Source organism: Oncorhynchus mykiss, chromosome 25, assembly GCF_013265735.2.
Source record: "Oncorhynchus mykiss isolate Arlee chromosome 25, USDA_OmykA_1.1, whole genome shotgun sequence".
NCBI classification, from domain to species: Eukaryota; Metazoa; Chordata; class Actinopteri; order Salmoniformes; family Salmonidae; genus Oncorhynchus; species Oncorhynchus mykiss.
Genome location: NC_048589.1, coordinates 30,907,613 through 30,924,328, shown reverse-complemented (window position 1 = coordinate 30,924,328; position 16,716 = coordinate 30,907,613). Strand labels below are relative to the sequence as shown.

Here is a 16,716-nt window from a genome sequence, read left to right as displayed (position 1 = left end):
TGTAATAATGTCTGACTGTATGTCTCTTCTCTCTCTGACCAGACAGTAGTGACGGGGTGGTGAATACTGTAATAATGTCTGACTGTATGTCTCTTCTCTCTCTGACCAGACGGTAGTGACGGGGTGGTGAATACTACTGTAATAATGTCTGACTGTATGTCTCTTCTCTCTCTGACCAGACAGTAGTGACGGGGTGGTGAATACTACTGTAATGTCTGACTGTATGTCTCTTCTCTCTCTGACCAGACAGTAGTGACGGGGTGGTGAATACTACTGTAATAATGTCTGGCTGTATGTCTCTTCTCTCTCTGACCAGACAGTAGTGACGGGGTGGTGAATACTACTGTAATAATGTCTGGCTGTATGTCTCTTCTCTCTCTGACCAGACAGTAGTGACGGGGTGGTGAATACTGTAATAATGTCTGACTGTATGTCTCTTCTCTCTCTGACCAGACAGTAGTGACGGGGTGGTGAATACTGTAATAATGTCTGACTGTATGTCTCTTCTCTCTCTGACCAGACAGTAGTGACGGGGTGGTGAATACTGTAATAATGTCTGACTGTATGTCTCTTCTCTCTCTGACCAGACGGTAGTGACGGGGTGGTGAATACTACTGTAATAATGTCTGACTGTATGTCTCTTCTCTCTCTGACCAGACAGTAGTGACGGGGTGGTGAATACTACTGTAATGTCTGACTGTATGTCTCTTCTCTCTGACCAGACGGTAGTGACGGGGTGGTGAATACTGTAATAATGTCTGACTGTATGTCTCTTCTCTCTCTGACCAGACAGTAGTGACGGGGTGGTGAATACTACTGTAATAATGTCTGACTGTATGTCTCTTCTCTCTCTGACCAGACAGTAGTGACGGGGTGGTGAATACTACTGTAATAATGTCTGACTGTATGTCTCTTCTCTCTCTGACCAGACAGTAGTGACGGGGTGGTGAATACTACTGTAATAATGTCTGACTGTATGTCTCTTCTCTCTCTGACCAGACAGTAGTGACGGGGTGGTGAATACTGTAATAATGTCTGACTGTATGTCTCTTCTCTCTCTGACCAGACAGTAGTGACGGGGTGGTGAATACTACTGTAATGTCTGACTGTATGTCTCTTCTCTCTCTGACCAGACAGTAGTGACGGGGTGGTGAATACTACTGTAATAATGTCTGGCTGTATGTCTCTTCTCTCTCTGACCAGACGGTAGTGACGGGGTGGTGAATACTACTGTAATGTCTGACTGTATGTCTCTTCTCTCTCTGACCAGACAGTAGTGACGGGGTGGTGAATACTACTGTAATAATGTCTGACTGTATGTCTCTTCTCTCTCTGACCAGACAGTAGTGACGGGGTGGTGAATACTACTGTAATAATGTCTGACTGTATGTCTCTTCTCTCTCTGACCAGACAGTAGTGACGGGGTGGTGAATACTACTGTAATGTCTGACTGTATGTCTCTTCTCTCTCTGACCAGACAGTAGTGACGGGGTGGTGAATACTACTGTAATAATGTCTGGCTGTATGTCTCTTCTCTCTCTGACCAGACAGTAGTGACGGGGTGGTGAATACTACTGTAATAATGTCTGACTGTATGTCTCTTCTCTATCTGACCAGACAGTAGTGACGGGGTGGTGAATACTACTGTAATAATGTCTGACTGTATGTCTCTTCTCTCTCTGACCAGACAGTAGTGACGGGGTGGTGAATACTGTAATAATGTCTGACTGTATGTCTCTTCTCTCTCTGACCAGACAGTAGTGACGGGGTGGTGAATACTACTGTAATAATGTCTGACTGTATGTCTCTTCTCTCTCTGACCAGACAGTAGTGACGGGGTGGTGAATACTACTGTAATAATGTCTGACTGTATGTCTCTTCTCTCTCTGACCAGACGGTAGTGACGGGGTGGTGAATACTACTGTAATAATGTCTGACTGTATGTCTCTTCTCTCTCTGACCAGACAGTAGTGACGGGGTGGTGAATACTACTGTAATAATGTCTGACTGTATGTCTCTTCTCTCTCTGACCAGACAGTAGTGACGGGGTGGTGAATACTACTGTAATAATGTCTGACTGTATGTCTCTTCTCTCTCTGACCAGACGGTAGTGACGGGGTGGTGAATACTACTGTAATAATGTCTGACTGTATGTCTCTTCTCTCTCTGACCAGACAGTAGTGACGGGGTGGTGAATGCTACTGTAATGTCTGACTGTATGTCTCTTCTCTCTCTGACCAGACAGTAGTGACGGGGTGGTGAATACTACTGTAATGTCTGACTGTATGTCTCTTCTCTCTCTGACCAGACAGTAGTGACGGGGTGGTGAATACTACTGTAATAATGTCTGACTGTATGTCTCTTCTCTCTCTGACCAGACGGTAGTGACAGTGGTCGGTTGGTGAAGACGGTCCAGGAGCGTTGGAGGGAGTCTCTGCTGGGTTGTTCCAGCATGTCCCAGGTCTTCCTCCACCTCTCCACCCTGGAGCGCAGTGTCATTTGGGCCAAGTCCCTGCTCAACGCCCGCTGTAAGGTCTGTCGTAGGAAGGGAGATGCAGAGAACATGCTGCTGTGTGACTGCTGCGACCGAGGACACCACATCCACTGTGTCCGCCCCAAACTCAAGGTAGGATGGATGATGCTTTTCTTCACACATGGCCTATGGATACCCTGTGTTTCCCCTACAATTTTAATGGCGGGCAAGCACATTCTGTCCCCCCCTCCCTAAAATAATTGGAACTCGATCGATAATGTTGGTATGAAACCTTTTCGAGGTTCATTTGAGGACCCTGTTGTCTTGAAAAGTAACCTGATGAAAGAGTGTAGTTCCCCGTCACCTGTAACTCTGCTGTCTACTGTACCGGTGTAATCTAAACCTATTCTTTGCTCTGTGTTGTGTCCAGGCCGTCCCAGAAGGGGACTGGTTCTGCCCGGAGTGCCGTCCCAAACAGCGAGCCAACCGCCTCCCCTCCCGCCAACGGTCCTCTGTCAACTCTGAGGAATTGGAGGAAGAAGACTCTGGGGAGGAGACGACGGAGGAGAAGAGGTGTGTTCTGAGCGTTACTGTACTTCATTGGGTTGAAAGTAGGCAGACCCCATTTAGTCCATAGGCTGTTGGTCGACCGAGACTTCTTTAGTCAACTAGTCACAAATTATATAGATTTTTGTGGTACAAAACACCTGTCTAATTTGCGCCTTTCTCAGTGGACTAATCCATTGTGGAGGCCGTGGGGATGGCACAGTCCATCACTCCAAGACGTGCTACTGAAGTTGTATATGTTGATATTACATAAGAACAATGGTGCAACACAAATACAAAATATTTATTCTATAACAAATGCGCTTTCTCCTGCGTTGATGGTCGCAGTCCACGGTTCTGAAATGTAATCTTCAGTGTGCCGTTAAATTGGCGCCTTTCCCTATATGTTGCTATGTGCATACTAGCGAAGTTAACCAGCGTATCGGTGTTGAGAACAATACGGCGTGGCAGTAATGAAGTGAGGAAATGGGCCTTGCCTTAATTGTCTAAGAAAATTTAGGAGAGGAAACCCCAATTTAATTAGGTCTATAATCCAATAGCCTAACTGTTTAATTTGTCTGGCTTTATAAATCCATATACACAGTTGAAGTCTGAAGTTTACATAAACTGAGTTTAAATGTATTTGGCTACGGTGTTTCACAATTCCTGACATTGAATCCTAATAAAAGTTCCCTGTCTTAGGGCAGTTAGGATCACCACTTTTTTTTTAAGAATGTGAAATGTCAGGATAATAATAGAGGGATTTATTTCAGCTTTTATTTCTTTCATTACATTCCCAAAGTTTACATACACTCAATTAGTATTTGGTAGCATTGCCTTTAAATGGTTTCACTTGGGTCAATTGTTTCAGGTAGCCTTCCACAAGCTCCCCACATAAGTTGGATGAATTTTGGCCCATTCCTCCTGACAGAGCTGGTGTAACTGAGTCAGGTTTGTAGGCCTCCTTGCTCGCGCACACTTTTTCAGTTCTGCCCACAAATTTTCTATAGGATTGAGGTCAGGGCTTTGTGATGGCCACTCCTATTCCTTGACTTTGTTGTCCTTAAGCCATTTTGCCCCAACTTTGGAAGTATGCTTGGGGTCATTGTCATACAACTCTCCTTCCGTGGCCTCCAACTGCTCTTAAACGCAAGTAAAACTAAATGCATGCTATTCAACCGATCACTGCCCGCACCTGCTCGCCCGTGGACAACTACAAATACCTAGGTGTCTGGTTAGACTGTAAACTCTCCTTCCAGATTCACATTAAGCATCTCCAATCCAAAATTAAATCTAGAAATGGCTTCCTATATCGCAACAAAGCATCCTTCACTCATGCTGCCAAACATACTAAAACTGACCATCCTACCGATCCTCGACTTCGGTGATGTCATCTATAAACTAGCCTCCAACACTCTACTCAGAAAACTAGATGCAGTCTATCACAGTGCCATCCGTTTTGTCACCAAAGCCCCATACACTACCCACCATTGCGACCTGTACGCTCTCGTTGGTTGGCCCTCGCATCATACTCGTCGCCAAACCCACTGGCTACAGGTAATCTATAGGTCTTTGCTAGGTAAAGCCCCACCTTATCTCAGCTCACTGGTCACCATAGCAGCACCCACTCGTAGCACTCCAGCAGGTATATCTCACTAGTCATCCCCAAAGCCAATTCCTCCTTTGGTCGTCTTAATTCCAGTTCTCTGCTGCCAATGACTGGAACGAACTGCAAAAATCTCTGAAGCTGGAGACTCATCTCCTTCACTAGCTTTAAGCACCAGCTGTCAGAGCAGCTCACCGATCACTGCACCTGTACATAGCCCATCTGTAAACAGCCCATTTATCTACCTACCTCATCCCCATACAATATTTATCTATATTGTAATTACTTTGCCACCATGGCCTAATGCCTTAACTCCCTTATCTTACCTAATTTGCACTCACTGTATATCGACTTTTTGTTTTATTTTGTTCTACTGTATTATTGACTATGTTTTGTTTACTCCATGTGTAACTCTGTGTTGTTGAATGTGTCGAATTGCTATGCTTTATCTTGGCCAGGTCACAGTTGAAAATGAGAACTTGTTCTCAACTAGCCTACCTGGTTAAATAAAGGTTAAATAAAAAATACATTTAAAAAATGGTCCATTTGGAAGAACCATTTGCGACCAAGCTTTAACTTCCTGACTGATGTCTTGATGTTGCTTCAATACAGTGCCTTGCTAAAGTATTCGGCCCCCTTGAACTTTGCGACCTTTTGCCACATTTCAGGCTTCAAACATAAAGATATAAAACTGTATTTTTTTTGTGAAGAATCAACAACAAGTGGGACACAATCATGAAATCCCTCTACTCATGAATCATTTATCCACATAATTTTTCCTGCCTTATGATGCCATCTATTTTGTGAAGTGCACCAGTCCTTCCTGCAGCAAAGCACCCCCACAACATGATGCTGCCACCCCTGTGCTTCACGGTTGAGATGGTGTTTTTTGGCTTGCAAGCATCCCCCTTTTTCCTCCAAACATAATGATGGTCATTATGACCAAACAGTTCTATTTTTGTTTCATCAGACCAGGTGACATTTCTCAAAAAAGTACGATCTTTGTACCCATGTGCAGTTGCAAACCATAGTCTGGCTTTTTTATGGCGGTTTTGGAGCAGTGGCTTCTTCCTTGCTATGTGGCCTTTCAAGTTTTGTTGATTTAGGACTCGTTTTACTGTGGATATAGATACCTTTGTACCTGTTTCCTCCAGCATCTTTACAAGGTCCTTTGCTGTTGTTCTGGGATTGATTTGCACTTTTCGCACCAAAGTACGTTCATCTCTAGGAGACAGAAAGCGTCTCCTTCCTGAGCGGTATGACTGCTGCGTGGTCTGACTGTATGGTGTTTATACTTGCGTACTATTGTTTGTACAGATGAACGTGGTACCATCAGGTGTTTGGAAATTGCTCCCAAGGATGAAGCAGACTTGTGGAGGTCTACAATGTTTTTTTTTTATCTGAGATCTTTGCTGATTTTCATTGGCTTTTCCAATAATGTCAAGCAAAGAGGCACTGTGTTTTAAGGTAGGCCTTGAAATACATCCACAGGTACACCTCCAATTGACTCAAATGATGTCAATTAGCCTATCAGAAGCTTCTAACGCCATGACATTTTCTGGAATTTTCCGAGTTGTTTTACAGGCACATTCAACTTAGTGTATGTAAACTTCTGACTCACTGGAATTGTGGTACAGTGAAATAATCTGTCTGTAAACAATTGTTGGAAAAATGACTTGTCATGCACAAAGTAGATGTCTTAACCGTCTTATCTAAACTAAAGTTTGTTAAAAATACATTTATGGGGTGGTTGAAAAACGAGTTTTAATGACTCCAACCCCTAAGTGTATGTAAACTTCCGACTTCAACTGTATCTACAGAAATAAGGTGTATCCTGTTTTGTGTTTGTTTAATAGTCTACTTATTCTGCGAGCACCAAGCCTCACAACCACATGTCAGATAAAGCAATTTCACAAATGTGGCTGTTTTGTCATATCTTAGCTATGCTGTAATAAAGGCTTTAAAAATATATATAATAATTTAACAAACTCTGGTATTATAATTGATTTAGTGTTTACACTGTTTCAAGTAGTCAGAAAAATAACATTGTCATCTAACTGCACATAATAATGAATAATATGCATGCAGCTCTTGCTCCTCCTATACAATCCTTTTTCTTAATCTCCTTATTGTTATTACAATAATTATAATCTGTATGCCTAAGTGTCAGCGATTAGGTGAATGGAGAAGCGGAGTCAGGCGCAGGACACAGGTATGAGTATTAATCTGAATTTACTCAAAATGTAAGCAATGTTCCAACAAGGAAAAATACAAATATCCGGAGCACAAAGAACAAACCCACATGACAATGACAATCACTCACAAAACAAAAAAGGAAGCCAGAGGGTTAAATAAGGAACATTGATTATGGAATGGAAACCAGGTGTGTATAATGAAGACAAAACTAAAATGAAAAGTGGATCGGTGGTGACAAGAAAGCCGGTGACGTCGACCGCCGAACGCCGCCCGAACAAGGAGAGGGACCAACTTCGGCTGAAGTCGTGACACTAAGAGCGAGTCCGGTTTAGACTTAATACTTTAATTTACGCCTATTTCAATATAGGCTCCTGTATCTATCAATTATTCCTTCATGTAATCACGCAGCATACATGCTTTGAAATGCAATCAAGCATTTTAGTTTTAAAATGTAATAACAAAGGGAGCCTTGAATAATTAGCCTAAACAATAAATGTTTTTGTTGTCTTTGCTGTAATAAAGCCTTCATAAAAAATATAATTAGGACAGTCTATGGTACTTATCATTTTTGTGTTTACACTTCCAAATGGTCAGATTTAAAAAAAAATGTTATCTGACAGCACTTTATTGTAATTTGACTGCGCTTGCTCCTATATCCTCCTTTCCACAATTAAGTAAAATGTCTTACACATGCGCTTGCTCCTATAACCTCCTTTCCACAATTAAGTAAAATGTCTTACACAGATCTGACTTCCCTCCTGAGTAACCAGTAAACATTCCCCTGTTTCGAGTTTATTTTTCATGTCCACTGCATCAATTTTGCTGTCACGTATAGAGTTAATAACCAATTTATTGATGCGATTATGATAGGCTATAGGTCAGGCCTTATTGGTCACTAGCATGCAATACACACCCTTTCAAGCAAAAGTTGAGGGAATAGGGAATGTTTTTCCTAAATAAATTATTGATTTCGGTAACAGAACTTTTCAGCCCAGAAATGACAAACTAAATGGCTGTAATTATGTTGCAGCTTCAGCACGGACGGCGAGATAAACACATGCTGTGCTGCCTGTCAGATGCAGCAGGGAGGAGCGAGACCACATGCACCAGACAGACACTTGCTGTATTTTTTTATGTTTGCTTTTGAGCCATTTGTGTGTAATTATTTCATCAAACAGTGTGCTTAAAGCATCAGAAAAGCTCAGTGCATAGGTGGTGTCTATATCGATTGGTCGAAAGAACAAACGACTCTCGGTCAATCAAGATTTTTTGTTGTTGTACAGCCGTAGTTTATATTAAATTGAATACTTTAAAACAATAAACAACCCAACACATTTAGTTTAGTCAGATATCTGAAGTTTCCCTCCCACAATTCTGTCTCCCTCTTCTCCTTTAGTGCCGCTAAAAAGGTCCGGACTGCTGTGAAACCTGCTGTGCCTACTACCAAAGGAAGTCGGTCGAGCAGGACCAACTCAAGTCATTCCACCCCCCGGAGCCAGCAGACCACCCCCAAACAGGCCCCCTCAGCTGGGAAGGGAGCTGCTTCCAGGTCCTCAGGGAATAAGCCCACCCCAGTCTCCAATAAGCCCACCCCAGTCTCCAATAAGCCCACCCCAGTCTCCAACGGCAGACCTCCACCACGGCCAGGCAGCAGAGTCAGCTCCCGGCTCAGTCATGAGATATTGGCAACCAACGGTACCTCCAGCAGGCCAGGCAGCCAGCTCACTCCATCTCTGTCTCTGGCAGACTCCCGTAAAAGACCAATCTCAGGTAAGACCAGTTAAGACAGTGGGAGGGGAGATGGAAGAGGGTTGTGTTAGGTGATTAAAAATACAAAATTGTGTTCTTATAAAGTAGTGCGTTAACATGATGTGCCAGGGTCTTTATATTGCTGAAGATGTAATGCAAAAAAAAAGTATGTCTGTATAAAAGTGTTGAATGTTTAATTTTCTCATGTATCAATTACACAATTTCCCTCTAGTTTCTAGGCTTTCTCACTCACTGTGCTCATCTTTGCATTTATATTCTCCTTCCGCTGTTTCTCCAGCAGAGGTCTCCCACAAACCCAAGCTGGTCCTGACTCCCTCAGTCTCAGGTTCTTCTTCCAATCGTCGCAGCTCAGGGAGGAACCTAGGAGTCCATGAGCTGTCTGCCTGCGAGCAGCTGACTGTAGAGCTAGTCAGACATGAAGACAGCTGGCCCTTCATGAAACTGGTGTCTAGGACACAGGTAATACCTGACTTTATTTAAAGGCTGATATGAGAGGCACGCAGAGCGACGTGCATGCGTTTAAAAAAACAGCGCACACACACATGCAAGCACTTCTATGAATACGTTTTCCTATACTATTACATAACTAGCTACGTCACTAGTGACACACATACAGTGCCTTCAGAAAGTATGCATATACCCCTTGACTTATTCCACATTTTGTTGTTACAGCCTGAATTTAAAATGGATTAAATGTATTTGTTTCTCACCCATCTGCCACATAATGATAAAGTGAAACATGTTTTTTGAAATGTTTGCACGTTTACTGAAAATGAAATCCAGAAATATCTTATTTACATAAGAATTCACACCTCTGAGAGTAAATACTTTTGTAAAAGCACATTTGGCAGTGATTACAGCTGTGAGTCTTTCTGGGTAAGTCTCTAAGAGCATTCCACACCTGGATTGTGCAACATTTACCCATTATTATTTTCAAAATTCTGCAAGCTCTGTCAAATTGGTGGTTGATCATTGCTAGACAACCATTTTCAGGTCTTGCTGTAAATTTAAGTCAGCTTGTAACTCTGCCACTCAGGAACCTTCACTGTCTTATTGGTAAGCCACTTTGGCCTAGATGGCAGTGTATGTTCAAAGTTTTGACTGATCCAATGACCCATTGTTGTATCAAGTCTGCCAAAATGTGCCTAATTGGTTTATTAATACATTTAAGTTCATAACTGCACTCTCCTCAAACGATAGCATGGTATTATTTCACTGTAATAGCTACTGTAAATCGGACAGTACAGTTAGATTAACAAGAATTTAAGCTTTCTGCCCATATCAGATATGTCTGTCCTGTGAAATGTTCTTGTTACTTACAACCTCATGCTAATCACATTAGCGCACATTAGCTCAACCGTCCCGCGGGGGGGGGGGGAGACACCAATCCTGTAGAGGTTTTAATTACTTCACTAGTCAACCTCAATACTAACTTGTTGTATTGCTTTGAGATTTGTGGATTGTTTTGTCTTTTTAAATGACCTGATTTTGTCTCCTCACTTCTGCAGGTTCCAGACTACTTTGACATTATCAAAAAGCCCATTGCGCTGAGCACTATCCGAGAAAAGGTTAACAACTGTGCATATAAAACAGCCAGTAAGTTGAGATTTTGCTTTTTTGTGTTAACTAAAACATGTTTATGCCGTCATGTTTCTGTACTTCACCAGATGGGACATTTTATATATGTTTTTCTCACAGCTGCTTACGTTGAGGACGTGGAGCTTATGTTCGCCAACTGTTTACAATACAACCCTCAGCACACAAATGAAGCTAAAGCAGGAACAAGGCTCCAAGCCTTCTTCAACTCAGAGATCTTTAACCTGGGGCTGGCGGACCGGACCACTCCTCCACTGAAGCGGTCCCGGATGTAAAGCCGACTGGCTGAAACTACTTGGTCGTATTCATTAATGCACACCGTAGCAATTTGTTTTTTACCTGGATGTTTTTCAACAAAAAACAATTTCTTCTTGGACAAATTCAGGTAGTCCCTTCCTGTTTCGCTTTTGTTTTCATCCATTTTTTTCTCTAGTGAATACCATAATTCATTGGAAAGTCTGAACATTCCCAAAGCATTGTGCAGTGTAATATCATTCCCTCAAGATAATGCAGGAACAACTAACTCGCTGTGAAAGTATTTGCACTCAATATTTGAAAACAACTCTTTTCTATTCGTATTCACTCAGGGAAAATGAATTGTGGTTGGAAAGAAGTGTTTTTAACAGTGCATTTTTATATTTTGTATCTTGTGAGGATTTCTAGACTTTCTTTGTGCACGTAATTTTCTTTGACCATTTCAGTTCATTTAGATGACTTAAGTATTAACTTTAATATGGACAGTTTTGCATTTGTTCGTTTCACAGTACTGAACAGTAAACTAATTTTGCATGGACTGTTTCAGGTTCCCATCTTTCAGGGAAACACTACACTGGAATCTGATTTACTGTTCCTTATTTCCTATAATTCATTGGTTATTTATTTTAGTTAAGCTAAGAACTTGCTTTAAATTATATTTTTATAGAACATGTTTGTTTTTGTAAAGAATTATTGGCATAGGTTTTAGTTCAAACTATAGAAAACTGTTTTGTGGTAGGGTTTAAATACTGAGTTTTGTCCCCCTAACTTTCTCACCTCTGCTTTTGTATTTGCTATCGTGTATATTTTCTATATGTAAAAATAAATTCACTGTTTTAATATTTCTTGGTCAGCTCTCACTTGTGTTGCCAATCTCTGATTCATAAATATGAAGTTCCTGAATATATTAATGGCGTCTATATTTTAGGTTAATATTTTTTCTACACCTCACTGAGATAAAATGGGCTCAATATTTTGTAGGGTTAGAGAGAACTTAAATTTCCTGGCGGGGAAGTTGGTGTCCGCAGTGAAGTGTAGAAATCCGCAAGTGAATTTAGCTTTATTGTTAACCGTAAGTCACAAGACAAATTCCCCTTATCCCTTCGAATCCCACTGCTGATCCCGCCCGCCGCAAGTGCAGTGGCTCATACTCGCGCGCCCCGTACCCCCACCCCGTCAGGACGTTCATTCCCATATCTCTTTACCCCTAAAGATTTCCCCACATAATAGCAAATCTCACAGGACCGACGATCTTACAACATGGTAGGATAATTTACTCTTCTAGTTGAGTGCTGAAACTACTCGTAGTTTCTAGTTGAGTGATGATTTTAACTTTTTGTAACTTTGTTGCAACATTGGGCAGTGTTCGACATTGGCTTGCTTGCTTACGCACCAACGTTTTGATTGCTGGTTACAGTTCTACATTCCGCAGTGGTGCGCTATAGCTACAATGTTTGTTTTATATATATATATATATATATATATATGTGATTTCGTTTGTAAAATCAGTTCCAATTTAGGATTGTTACAGGGCCTGCATCCCCAGGCGGCCATTTTAACCTAATTATAGCGCAGTCCGCTATCTAACTAACGTTTCTCACTCTACCACTGACAGTTACCTTCATGATCTGAAAGTTTAGCCAAGTTGGCTTGCTAGCTAATAACATAGCTAGCTACCTGATAGCAATTATGTTTTCTACACGACAAGCTACCTTTAATGATTGGGACTATCTAACGTCAACTTGTAATGGTCTTGCCTGCCTCCTGTTTTGTTTGATTGCACTCAAGCCAATACGCCCATGCGGATTTCCACGCTTGTTTGACAGTGGAAACTAGCAAGCATTTGCAAGCTAATATTGTTCCCATAGGTACTGGTTTACTGTAGTGGGCCTAACCGACTAAACTCCACTATTTACAATATAGTTGAGTGGCGACTAGTGTGTGCGCACTGGAGCGCCAAAGTCACACACAATTATTTCAGGACCCAAAAGACAAGTCTACAATTGCAGGCTATGCTTTGCGTGCTCAAATCAGTCGTTTTTGAAAACGTCATTTTGTGACGTCGTAGCTCCAGTCTGCCCATACTGATCGCACCTCAACACAACTCGTTGAGTTGAGTTTAATCGGATACCGTGGGCTTTGACACATGCACATGTTGCTATACACCAAGCGAGTTACCTGTCTCATTCACTGACGGTTGACAGTGTGGTGGTCACTAACTAGTCACTGGTCAGCGAGTTTCGTGCACTCTTTTGATAGATTGAGGGTGGCTAATCAGCAGTCACCACTGTTGGAATGTCTTAATATTGCCACAGCTTGGCTTTCTGGTCCGATTGTCATCTTTAATAGAGAGAACACTTTGGCCAACTAACATAGCAGCGTATGTAGCCCAAAGGCCGGTAGATGGCGATATTGTTGATCCAAACGCATTTGTATGCAGTCGGTAATACACTCCTATACCCCTCCGTACCTAAAACGTTCTCCATTCAGGCTGACAAGTCTTCGATTTCCTCAACTACATTTACTGGCGACAAGACTGTTAAATATGTGTACTTTATGAAACACCATTTCCACCACCATGCTAATGTTACATCCTGATGTTGCGCCCTGCTTTCAGCCAGAGTTAACAACTGACTGCTGCAAGCTAATTGGCTGAACGCCATTCACAATAATCTAGGCTGCTATATCATCTGGTTCACATTTGAGTTCTAAATCACACCTTGAATGAACCTTGTATATCATCCTCCCCTCTTTCCACAGGCCTCGGGTGTCACTGTCAACGATGAAGTCATCAAGGTCTTCAATGACATGAAGGTCAGGAAGTCATCCTCTACCGAAGATGTAAAAAAGCGTAAAAAGGCTGTGCTGTTTTGCCTCAGCGATGACAAGAAGAAGATCATCGTAGAGGAGGGCAAGTGGATCCTCGTTGGTGACATTGGGGAGTCGGTGGACGATCCATACGCATGTTTCGTCAAGCTTCTACCGCTCAACGATTGCAGATATGGCCTATACGATGCCACATACGAAACAAAAGAATCCAAGAAAGAAGACCTGGTATTCATATTTTGGTAAGTTTGTACATTGCCTTTTGTTAGTTTGAAAGGTGCAAAGCTGCTGTCAATAATGTTTCTTAAAAGCCTATATTCCCTAGCTTGGCTGGGGTGTCATTTGGTAGGTACCCTAGATCAGTGGCTGTGTCAACCACTGGTTCAATCGCTGGGATCTGACACCGAATTAGTCAATTCATATTAAGTGTTGTGCTGGAGGACCATAGCTTGGTGGTCCCTGCTATAAAAAGTTTGAGAAACAGAAACATTGCTGCTGCTTTCATTTGTGTTGTATGGATTACTATGGAATAAAGCCGTTATTAAGTCAGTGTTTCCCACCTCATTCCAGGGCACCTGAGGGTGCGCCCTTGAAAAGCAAGATGATCTATGCTAGCTCTAAAGATGCCATTAAAAAGAAGTTCACAGGTAAGTGAAAATTGCTATATACAATCACTATTTCTGTTCTGTTTGACCTGATATTCAATGATCGTGTGGTTCAGTAATTTATTCGGGTGATGTCAGAATTTGCATAGTAAAAACTAGGCTATCTTATCAAAACTATCAAGTATTAATAACTACAAGTTATTTTCTTTTCGTATTCATGTTCTATGAAAGTGTCATGAATGTCAGTGTTGGCGTTTCAAATTTTTCAAAATACCATTTAATTTCTACCCCATTGATCCATTGAAAGTTTAGAGAAGAATGTGTGGGATCAAACAAAATTCCCCCAGACACCCCTGTCATTTTTGATAGTGCTTCCTTTAGTATTCAACACAACAGTATAAAACAGATGGGAATTAACTTGATATACTCGCCTTTGTTTTTCAGGTATCAAACACGAATGGCAAGTCAACGGATTAGACGACATCCAGGACCGCGCCACCCTGGCAGACAAGTTGGGTGGAAACGTGGTGGTATCACTCGAAGGGTTACCATTGTAAATGGAAAATACTACGTGCCATCTGGATTCCAGACGCTTTCATCTTAGCAGCTGTATCTATAGCATTTGAATCTAAAGGAATAGCTTTAGGCTTTTTTGGTCTGTATTTTTTCCACACAATGGAAGAGATGGATGGAGATCTCATTAACATATGCGAAAGCCTACAAGTTATTTTGCCAGAAAACTTCAACTTCTTTTTTTTTTTTTTTTTTTTTACCTTCAAGGAATGATCACACATCACAGGTTTTTCCAAAACAAATATGAACAGCAACGCCACACTACCTGAGATTAATAACACTCCCACAATAAAAACATTAAGATTAGCACTGTTTTTGCGTTCTTGGCCACTTAAACAATGATGACTAAATGCTCAGTAGCATAGGGAAATGTGAATGCTTTCTATAATGCCTTGACAGTCATATTCACTGCCTAGGTTACAGCTAATGGCAAGTATTTTGCACTCATGAGGTTTTCATATGACTGACTTATTTATTTACAATGTTCTATTTTATCCAATATGTTATTTGACATGGCAAAACACGTAATAGACTATGCATATACTAAGCACTTTGTTTATACACTACAAAAGTTGAGGCAAAAAGGTCAAGAATAACTAAAGAATATCTGTATTTATGTTAACTAGATAGAGATGTTACCAGTTTTCATTCCTTTTATGCATATGGACAAGAACAGATCAGTATTTGACTGTTCAATTGCCGCCTTGCTTTCATTTGAATGTACAGGACACCACAGTAAAAAGGGGGGTTGGTGCTTGCAGTTTTTTTTAACACTAAAATAAAGATATTTCAAATATATCAATAAAGATGGCAATATGTGCATTTGGAGCCTTAAGTGGAACATTGTTTTTGAGATTGGGTGAGGAGGTTGCCACTTTACAATAAAACCTTGTGGCAGATAACAGAAATATGTGTCTTTTGTTCTGTGTTGTCTGTCTGTGTGCATCTGTTCATCAGGAGGGCTGGGCAACAATAAAGAGATACGTGACTGATTTCCTCTAACAGGAAATAGAAAAGATCTGGTCTACATGCTGTGTATTGGTTAATGTTTTATTCAATTAAACCGGATGCAGGGGGTGACGATTTTCTTGGCTCAGTTCAGAACAGTACAATGTTACGGAAAATTCAGAAATATATTGTTTAGAATAGATAGCATTCTTTGTTGTGTAGAAGAGGGAATCATTTCAGTTCTATAATTTCTGTATAAGGTGGTTTCTCTGATGCTTTTTATATGTAATGTCTACAGTCTTATAAGGGAAGCCAAGCTAGTAAGGCTATTTCTGTAGGAGTACAGTAAACCATTCATGACCGATCATACTGTATGTCATGGTGAATTGGAGTACTGTCAACTTTTAAATTTTTTTTTAACTAGGCATTTGGTATTTTATTATTGCAAAAGCAGCAGCTACTCTTCCTGGGGTCCACACAAAATATGAAACATAAGACAGAACATCATTAGACAAGGACAGAACTACATAAATGTTTTAAATGCCACACGTAGCCTACATATCAATGTATACACACAAACAATCTCGGTCAAATAGGAAGAGGTGTGGTGCCGCGAGGTGTTACTTTATGTTTTTTGAAATCTGGTTTGCTGTTTATTAGAGCAATATGAGATGGTAGGAAGTTCCATGCAATAAGGGCTTTATATAATACTGTACGTTTTATTGAATTTGTTCTGGATTTGGGGACTATGAAAAGAAGTCTGGTGGGATGTGTGTGTGTCAGAGCTGTCTGTAAGTTGACTATGCAAACTATTTGGGATTTTCAACCCAATGTTTCTTATAAAAAGAAGTGATGCAATCAGTCTCTCAACTCTTAGCCAAGAAAGACTGGCATGCATAGCATTTACATCAGCCCTCATTACAATGAAGAGCAAAACGTGCCGCTCTGTTCTGGGCCAGCTGCAGCTTAACTAGGTCTTTCCTTGCCGCACTGGACTACACGACTGGACAATAATCAAGATTCAACAAAACTAGAGCCTGCAGAACTTACTTTTTGGAGTGTGGTGTCAAAAAAACAGAGCATCTCTTTATTACAGCTAGACCTTTGCAACCATTGAATCTATATGTTTTGACCATGACAGTTTACAATCTAAGGTAATGCCAAGTAATGTAGTCTCCTCAACTTGTTCAACAGCCACAACATTCATTACCAGATTCAGCTGAGGTCTAGAACTTAAGGAATGATTTGTACCTAATACAATGCTCTTAGTTTTAGAGATGTTCAGGACCAGTTTATTACTGGCCACCCATTCCAAAACAGAC

General features: G+C 41.1%; 2 protein-coding genes across 7 annotated transcripts in view; both read left to right on the top strand.

Annotated features, from left to right (window-relative positions):
- The window catches only part of LOC110505782 (bromodomain adjacent to zinc finger domain protein 1A), a 72,723-nt gene extending 61,436 nt beyond the window's left edge, over nt 1-11,287 (top strand). For 5 of the 6 annotated variants that reach the window (XM_036962343.1, XM_036962345.1, XM_036962344.1 and 2 more), the window contains exons 21-26: nt 2,379-2,626; nt 2,904-3,046; nt 8,218-8,591; nt 8,869-9,050; nt 10,100-10,187; nt 10,290-11,287. In XM_036962343.1, the coding sequence (XP_036818238.1) occupies nt 2,379-2,626; nt 2,904-3,046; nt 8,218-8,591; nt 8,869-9,050; nt 10,100-10,187; nt 10,290-10,462 (1,208 nt within the window). In that variant the 3' untranslated portion in view covers nt 10,463-11,287. The remainder of the gene's footprint in view (nt 1-2,378; nt 2,627-2,903; nt 3,047-8,217; nt 8,592-8,868; nt 9,051-10,099; nt 10,188-10,289) is intronic. The other variant, XM_036962347.1, reaches the window with a different exon arrangement.
- A 248-nt stretch (nt 11,288-11,535) lies between these two features.
- On the top strand, nt 11,536-15,354 carry LOC110505781 (cofilin-2). Its single transcript, XM_021585217.2, has 4 exons — nt 11,536-11,705; nt 13,203-13,510; nt 13,839-13,915; nt 14,318-15,354. The coding sequence occupies exons 1-4, from the start codon at nt 11,703-11,705 to the stop codon at nt 14,428-14,430; spliced, it is 501 nt and encodes a 166-aa protein (XP_021440892.2). The 5' UTR covers nt 11,536-11,702; the 3' UTR covers nt 14,431-15,354.
- Nucleotides 15,355-16,716: the final 1,362 nt, after the last annotated feature.